Raw genomic sequence first — 9,527 nt, forward strand, 5'->3', positions numbered from 1 at the left:
ATTTATCAGACATTGTAGTAACTCCTTCGTTTCCAGATGCCCAGGTCTAGACGTCTGGCAGCTCAGGCGTTAATGAAATAAAAGAAAAGCAAAACAAACAAAAAAAAAAAACAGACAAAAAAACATTTTATATATATATATATAGAATTTTTAGGGTGGATGAAATTAATAAATAAATATTAATACATTGTAAGTTAAATAGCTTAAAGTAATGGAAATGACAGACATATTATAGAATGCACTAATGATAGCATAGCATAATAAAAAATAAATACATATAATGCATATAAGTACAATAGAACAAAACAAAATTATATATATATATATATATATATATATATATATATGCTGGGTAAGTGAAAAACATAGTTTGCATATTCACTTTTTTCTTTCTTTTTTTGTGTCTTTCTCCTTCCCATGCATAACAAAACAGAGTATTTTTCTGCATTTAAAAATCTCTTTTTCAAACAGATAAAAACATATATATGACACACATTTTTTATTATAAAATAACATTTAGTGGTTAACAACAAGGTTTGTTTATGCGGGAGACTGAAATGTGTGTCACGTGTCCCATTAACCCTTTGACTGTGAGAGACGATTGCAGAGCCTTGCTATCTACGCCCCTCGGACAATTTAAATTTATAACTAAAACAGCGCATTATACGCGTTTGCTTGGTCCTCGTTACAATAAACTTTATATAAATGTAATTTTATATTTTGCATAGATTTTCCTTTTTCCCTATTACTGCTATTATTATTATTATTATTATTTTTTGCATTTTATTGCTTAAGAAAAGTCTTCTCTGCAATTGAATTTCAATTTAATTCCTTAAGTCTCGCTGGGATTCCTGTTGCACGGAAAGTATGAAAGTTTAGGTATCGATTAAAATGAATGCTGACTTATATGGTTCCGCTTTCAGCCTGAATTATCCAAATTTAAACACACACACACACACACACACACACACACACACACACACACACACACACACACACACACACACACACACACTGCGCACTAGTTGTTTACTACAATGTATTTATTTTTTTAATACTGATACAATGTTTGGCAATGATTTGTATAAACACCGTTCCATCCTCTATGCAGTGCCGCAAGTTTTTTAATTCATTCCTATCTAAGAGGTTGGGCTTTATATTGCACCTCGGAGGCGGGTCCCCTTCACCAGGTGAAATAGCTGCGTGAAAGCGCAATTCAAGCACTTTTGCACACTAATGTAATATGAAAATACTGTTACTGAGGGAACACATCTACGATAATTATACAGAAACAAGTGCCTAAATGCAGGTTACGTTCTATGTGCAAACATGATGTGGTGCTTGGGCATGTACAGGCATAGTGAAATAATGTGCGGGTATATGAAAGAGAGTGCAATGGTAACTAACATCGTGTATGCTTGGGGTCAAGATAGTAGTGGTACTATATGAAAACATCGGATGGAACATCGAACAAATGATGTTTCTAATCGAGTTATGGTTGGCCAGACCTTAGATTTTCCCAACACATCCCATGATTGTGCATCAGTAATTACAGCCAAAACAACTGAATAGTGCAGTAGGGCCAACCACCAAAACTCAATACTGTATACATTGCGGCTGCAGAACTGCAGGGTTTCCAATATTCAGCTGAAACGTTGGATATACTGTAATGTAAAACCCTGATAACATTTGGCTACAACAATCGTAGCCAATCAGGCCCTGCTTCTTACTGGTCCTTATATATTTCTTGGCACAAGTTGCACAGTCACACGTGGAAAAGTTGGGTTTGGTTGGGGGAGGATGGGGGGTCAGTTATGGAAAAACGCATTTAGTTCTTCGTACATCGGGGCCCTATCGTGGTGGACGTGCATATCGTAAGGCAACAGGTTCTCAGAATGGACTCCACTGCGCATCCCAGACGATCCGAAGAGCAGGCTGTGCCCGGAAGGCCTGGAGGCTGGCAGGGCAGAATAGTGCATAGAGTAATGGTAATTTTTATCGTGGTCCGGAGAAGAGTCCTGTTTAAGGGAGAAGTTGCCGTTAATGCACAGTGGTGGGCTTAAGGGGGCATCATATTCAGAGCTATTGTATTCCGGAGACGTGTTACCATATAATGACTCGTAGGTTGCACAGTAGCCATGGCTTCTCAGACCGTGAGAGTTGGTCATGGTGCTGGACTGGCACTGGGAGCCTGAGAGTCGGGAGCACTGGTAGGAGTAAGGGTGCATTGCAAAGGAAGAATTTGGGCCACTGTACCTTCCAGCTTCTTGGCCTTGCTCAGTCAGGAAATTCCTGGAGTTTAGCTGCAGACAACCGGCCACCAGGTTTGTTGTGGGTTGTGAGAGGCCCTTGCAGAGGGTTTGCACATATGCCACTAGATCAGGCCGCTTTCCGGACCTTAAGATCTCGGAAAGGGCCCAGATGTAGTTCTTGGCAAGCCTGAGAGTCTCAATCTTGGAAAGCTTCTGTGTCTTTGAATAGCATGGCACCACTTTCCTGAGGTTGTCCAGGGCAGAGTTGAGGTCGTGCATGCGGTTCCTCTCCCTGGCATTGGCTTTCTGACGTCTTACCTTGGACCTCTCGATTCTGGCTTTCGTCATTTTTCTCTTTTTGGGTCCACGTTTCTTGGGCCTTTCCCCCTCTGTCTCCTCTGCCCCTTCCTCCTCCTCATCCTCCTCCTCATCCTCTTCTCCAATATCACCATCGTCTTTACTCTCACTGAGGGAGCCCTCTGTGTGGACATCCTGCAGGCTCTTCTCGCTTCTTTCATCCTTGTCGCTCAAATCTTCGTCACACTCATCTGGCCAGGTGGCAAATTTCTGAACCTCAGGGATAAGACTGGTCTCGCTGAACAGCCTGGTCAACATGATTGCTGAGGGCAGAAGACAGATATGTGAACATCATTAATCTCTGGGGAGCACGGCATAAAAGAAACAAGAGAAAAATAAAGATTTGGGCGCTTACTCGTCATCTTAAACAAATGGCCAAGAACACACCTACTACAAATGTACACACCAGTATAATGATTCATATAAAGATAAAGCACAATGCCAATATATGGAATTAAATATATATGGATGCGTGTGTGTCTGTGTGTGTGTGTGTGTGTGTGTGTGTGTGTGTGTGTGTGTGTGTGTACACAGACTGATATATAGATGGATAGATAGATAGATAGATAGATAGATATGCACATATTGACTATGATCAAAGTAATTTATAGAGAGTGTAATAACGAATAAAAGTGACAATGACTTCCTAATATACGGAATAATGTACTGGTATCATGCACAGCGGTAAAGCATAGAACAGTGCTTGTGTGTGTGTGTGTGTGTGTGTGTGTGTGTGTGTGTGTGTGTGTGTGTGTGTGTGTATGTATATGTATATGTATATGTGTGTATGTATATATATATATATATATATATATATCTATCCTGTATATAGTCAAATAAAAACAAACACACAAGCAACATCAGCAAACATGTCTATATACTGCAATACTTTAGTAGTGGACATGCACAACACATAGACGCCAAGTCTAGCGACATGATGGAGAGCAACAGGGTGACGACATTGAGAATGTGATAATAAGTAATAGCCATACTGTACGTTGGTGGCATTAATATGATGTGTAAATAAGTAAAATAACAGGTAAAGAGCGTTTAAAAGTATATAAAACTCTACCAGTTAGTAAGGTTACCAACACACAGTAATACGATTTTAATTGACTGAATCGAAAAGCTTTATTTGTTTATTTTGTTTTGCAGAACTATGCAATATAGAAAACAAGCAAGAAAAGAAAAATATAGCTAAACGAGATAATAAGAGGACATACGTCAAAGTAAGGCCAATGACACTTTTATTCTATTCTTAACTAACACCACAGTCAAACTGGTGAATCACGACATTACCCAAAGGCTCATAAACCTCAGTATGGGCACACGTAAAACATCTCCAGAGGTATCCCCTAACGCCAAAGGAGCATTTGTTAAAATTGTTGTCTCCACACTACCCCAAATAATAAATGTTTCTATAATAAGAGTTATTTTATGTCTGCTCTAAGCTTAAATATTAGACCCCCACTCAAAAAAACCACCGATTCTTACGAGTCTGATTAGAATTAATTGGCTTTCAATTTAGCCATCACCGCTCCAAATTAAAGCCTGTCAAATAATGTTGATAGATCCAATTATTATTTCATTATAAGATTCCCATTTCCCTGCCTTCTCTGTTTGTTTGGCGTGATTGGGCATTTGTATTATATTAGATAGGTGGGTAAACTGACACAGACACTAACATGAACACAACATTGACACTGAGAAAAATGTTTGTTGGTATCGATCGATAGAACGACCATAAAGTTTAAAATTCTCTATAACACATTTTAGTGTTATATTTCGGCAATTGGCGTTTTCAGAATATATATCATATTTAATTTTGTGTATCTAGAAACAAATACATAAAGAACATTTGTGCTGATAATTTTTCGGCAGATATAAAAATAATATATATATTTATAGCTAATAGATATTTCATAGGAGTAAAAAAAAAAAAAGAAAGAAAAACAAACACATACCAAAAAAATGTGTTCACAATATACATTTGAAACATAAAAATGCTAAATATTCCTTTGCTTTCATCTAGGTAAGCGTAGGACAGACAGAACGGACGGGCAGACAGAAAGGATAAAGGCATCTGCCAGTCCCTATTCGGGTGACACCCGGCATTGTGCTACCCTTGCCAAATCCCTTTCTCATTCACTAACTGCATGAGAAAAATCTTCCAGAGCCGACCCTACAAAGCCCAGATCTCCCGACCGCAGCCCTGGGAGTCTCTATAGAGCCAGGAGATGAGATGACGACTTTAAGGGTTAATCCTAGATAGATGGTGAGTGAGGTGGTCCCCATCCGTCCCACTGTCTGCTCCGCAATAAGGTGGATGGTAAATAAAATAATGTGGCTGAGGGACTGTCTCTCTCCTCTCTCCAAGTTGGAGAAGCTTCCTCTGAACCTCCTTACCTCCAGAGCTAGGCGCTGAAGAAATTTATGACATGGTTCAGATCATCTTCTGGGAGTAGAACAGTCTCCTTGAGGTTCTCAAGCTCCTTCAGAGTGCAATCCAAAAGGAGGAGAGGGTGGCATGTCTACCGAGTCATGGTACCAGCTCTGATGCCAGGCCATATGGCTGGCACGTCATCCGCGGGAGCGATCACACGGGAGCCTCTGATTGACGTGCGGTTGGATTGAGGGAGATTTGGGTCCCTGGGGGGGAGGACTTACCATCTGTCACTCTCCTAAAAAAAAAATGGAAAGAAAGACAGAAGAAAGGAATACATTCTCCAAATCTCCAGATCTATGTGAACACTGCAAAATAGGGCAGAGGTATGCACAGGAAGAAGAAGAAGGGGGGGGGGGGGGGGGGGGGGTGTTGCACTGACTTGCCCACCTAAGAGAGAGGGTGTGTGCCCAAATTAGTAGATAAGGAAGAGTGGGGAATTTCTAAACAGACAATTTAGAGAGAGGGGGTGTCGGTGTCCATATCATGGAGGGACAGGGGTTCATCTAAAATATAGCAGAGATAAAGGTTTCTCATTATTCTTCACTACTGTATATTGTAAGAGTGGGATATTGGTGGACTACTCATTTCTACATAGATATATTTCTCACAATACAGACAGGTAAAAATATGACAGTATTGTATATTGGAGGCCATAAGGAGGGGAGAACCAGCCTATTTACCTAATACAAACACCTAACACATACACACTGTACAGTATGTGCTTGCACAGTATAAACGTGTACATTGAGGACTGTTATTATAAGATTAATACATACACACTGACTTGTGCACATGTAATAACAAAGCACAATGGAATGCATATACAGATACTTTTATATACTATATGACATTGTGGCACTAAATATAATCTCCATGAGAAAAAGAAAACACAAGCGAGCTATATACATTTTACTACACATTGTATGATTATTATTATTATTATTATTATTATTATTATTATTATTATTTGGCTAAACCATTTATTTATTTATTTTACATTGTGCTATCGACTCTGTTATCAATGCAATGGTTAATGAATCAGGTGCTGTTTCTCCCAGCTGGTAGGGTGGGTTTGGTCTGCAGACTCCCTATGTGTGATCACCTCAAAGAGTGGGAATTTTTGCTGTTCCCCATCACAGAGATGTGTGATAGGTATGAAAAAAAAAAGAGATTTGGTCATTTGCCAAAAATCTGCTACAATAAAATCCCCTCACCCACATCACACATCTCCCCCTCCCTTACAAATTCACATATATCGCTCACACACATAAGCACACATACATGGTATGTATTCAACACAAAGACAATTGTGTGTTTGCGGAGCTTGCAATCTAGTTACATTTAGAGGCACAGCAGAGCTATGGGAAGATGATGAACACTGTTCCAGTATATATGAGGGAGGAGTTGATTTACAGGGGGTAAATTGGTAATAACTGATATAACCATGAAAATCATTCATGGCATACTTTATCGCTTTTTTCTAATCTCAAAATCACACCAATCTCTGGAACATTTTAACAATGAAAGCAGCAAAAATAATGTCATATAACACGTATAAACCCCATACAATATATATGCATATTACATGCTGGAATTGGCAATTTTTTTGTGGATTGCACTTTCAGCCAACACCTTTGTTTACAGGTAATGCTTTAGTAAACAAAAGGGTACATAAGATATGATTCAAAATAAAATAATTCAACTAAGATTGCGTTGATGCATACTAGTCTGTATGGGAAAACGTCAGTCCTCTTTGATGTTTGGCTATGATATTTTAGTGCAGCCACACCTACAGTCCAATGTGCGAAATCTTTTGTGCTAATATTGTGCCTCATGTCTCCTTTTACGTTTTAGAAGTTTTCAATAGTGAAAAGTGAACTAACACTTTGCACTTTTGGATGTCCACTTATTGTATTGGACTTTTCCTTATTTCCTCAACAGTACTGCTAATATGGGGTCGGATGTAATGGCTTGCAAGACGGCTGGAGCTCTGAGACTCCGACCAAACTTGTACGTTTTTTTTAAAGTAGCAAACGTTTACAAGGCAACAGGGCCATAACCAGGTGTGTGCGGCGGGGGCACTGCACATAGCGCTCAGGGTAGGGGGCGCTGTTGTCAATTACCTGTTTTAATTACTCTCACTTGCAGCTTCCCCCCTTTCAAGATGCTGACATAAGATTCTAGCCCATTGCCTGTGGCATTGCAGTCAGATACTCATTGGGGGTCATTCCGAGTTGTTCGCTCGTTATTTTTTTCTCGCAACGGAGCGATTAGTCGCTAATGCGCATGCGCAATGTCCGCAGTGTGACTGTGCCAAATAAATTTGCTATGCAGTTAGGTATTTTACTCACAGCATTACAAGGTTTTTTCTTCGTTCTGGTGATCGTAATGTGATTGACAGGAAGTGGGTGTTTCTGGGCGGAAACTGGCCGTTTTATGGGTGTGTGCGAAAAAACGCTACAGTTTCTGGGAAAAACGCGGGAGTGGCTGGAGAAACGGAGGAGTGTCTGGGCGAACGCTGGGTGTGTTTGTGACGTCAAACCAGGAACGACAAGCACTGAACTGATCGCAGATGCCGAGTAAGTGTGGAGCTACTCAGAAACTGCTAAGAAGTGTCTATTCGCAATTTTGCTAATCTTTCGTTCGCAATTTTGACAAGCTAAGATTCACTCCCAGTAGGCGGCGGCTTAGCGTGTGCAAAGCTGCTAAAAGCAGCTTGCGAGCGAACAACTCGAGATGAGGGCCATTGAGCTATCTGCCCTTGCATAGAAAGCTAGAGAGTTCTAAGCTAGAGAATTCTAAGAATTTGAAGTTTACCTTGTACTTTGTGGGGGAAAAAATCAGCATTGCAGTTTAACAGATCTATATAGTGTGTGGCTACAAAGGATTGGATATGTAGCTGCACACTACGTAGATCTGCTCAATTGCAATGCTGATTTTTTTTTACAAAGTACAAGTAGCTTCATATTGTTAGAAATCTCATAGTTTATATGCAGGATCAAATAGTTTGATGAGTAGGGTGTTTGACTGGAATGCAACAGGTTATAGGTTTGAATCGTGGGTATGGCAGTATATTGAAATGTGTTATTTAATAATATGGTAACTAAATAACAGCGAGCTCTCAAGTTAAGTGCGCAGATGTTGTATAAAAAGGATTTGTGTCCAAATACATTTTGTTGCAGTGTACTGTAAATGTGTGTGTTGATATATATATATATATATATATATAGAGAGAGAGAGAGAGAGAGTAAATGTGGGAAGGGGCTTTTCCTGGGATGAATTGTGTCATACCCCTTCCCTATGAGGCAATCCTATTATGTCCCTATTGGAAAAAGGGGGGAGCGCCAAGTCTCTTTTTGACACAGGGTACCAAAAAGTCTAGTTATAGCTCTGCAAGGCAAAACCTGGTTGGTTTTGCCTTGTAAACGTTTGCTGCTTTAAAAAAAGTACAAGTTTGGGAGGAGTCTCGGAGCACCTGCCGTCTCGCAAGCTATTACATCTGGCCCCAGTTCTTAAATTACATATGAGCATAACAGCACATTGGGGTTTTCATTATTTCAAATGTAAATTCAAAGAAAAGGGAGAGGTATTTGTGCCCATAGAAGATCAAATCAAATAATGGTAACATATAGTAATATGCCTTTTCCATAAAGTACTGCTTGGCAGGCTCTGGGCACTTATGGCCTGATTCATAGTAATGAGGAAAGGAAGAAAGAGCAAGTAACTTTGCACCTAGTAAAAACCATCTTGCACAGCAGGTGGGGCAAATGTAACATGTGCAGAGAGATTTAGATTTTGGTGGCATTTGTCTAAACTGAAATCTAAATTGCAGTGCAAAAATAAAGCTGTCCAGCATTTGTGGGCTACATGTAGAAGCAGCCAATATTTACTCTGCTTGCAAAAAACTATGGCCCTCATTCCGAGTTGTTCGCTCGGTATTTTTCATCGCATCGCAGTGAAAATCCGCTTAGTACGCATGCGCAATGTTCGCACTGCGACTGCGCCAAGTAACTTTACTATGATGAAAGTATTTTTACTCACGGCTTTTTCTTCGCTCCGGCGATCGTAATGTGATTGACAGGAAATGGGTGTTACTGGGCGGAAACACAGCGTTTCAGGGGCGTGTGGCTGAAAACGCTACCGTTTCCGGAAAAAACGCAGGAGTGGCCGGAGAAACGGTGGGAGTGCCTGGGCGAACGCTGGGTGTGTTTGTGACGTCAACCAGGAACGACAAGCACTGAAATGATCGCACAGGCAGAGTAAGTCTGGAGCTACTCTGAAACTGCTAAGTAGTTAGTAATCGCAATATTGCGAATACATCGTTCGCAATTTTAAGAAGCTAAGATTCACTCCCAGTAGGCGGCGGCTTAGCGTGTGTAACTCTGCTAAATTCGCCTTGCGACCGATCAACTCGGAATGAGGGCCTATGTAATTGCATTGCAGCATTATTTGTCTAGTTGCACAGTTACTTG

General features: G+C 40.3%; 1 protein-coding gene across 1 annotated transcript; it reads right to left on the bottom strand.

The window, feature by feature from the left end:
- Nucleotides 1-1,025: 1,025 nt before the first annotated feature.
- NEUROD2 (neuronal differentiation 2) lies at nucleotides 1,026-5,348 on the bottom strand. The gene is made up of 2 exons (XM_063959728.1): nucleotides 5,016-5,348; nucleotides 1,026-2,872 (listed from the first exon to the last, which is right to left on the bottom strand). Exon 2 carries the CDS (start codon nucleotides 2,865-2,867, stop codon nucleotides 1,809-1,811), a length of 1,059 nt encoding a protein of 352 aa, XP_063815798.1. The 5' UTR covers nucleotides 2,868-2,872; nucleotides 5,016-5,348; the 3' UTR covers nucleotides 1,026-1,808.
- Nucleotides 5,349-9,527: the final 4,179 nt, after the last annotated feature.

Source organism: Pseudophryne corroboree, chromosome 3, assembly GCF_028390025.1.
Source record: "Pseudophryne corroboree isolate aPseCor3 chromosome 3, aPseCor3.hap2, whole genome shotgun sequence".
NCBI classification, from domain to species: domain Eukaryota; kingdom Metazoa; phylum Chordata; class Amphibia; order Anura; family Myobatrachidae; genus Pseudophryne; species Pseudophryne corroboree.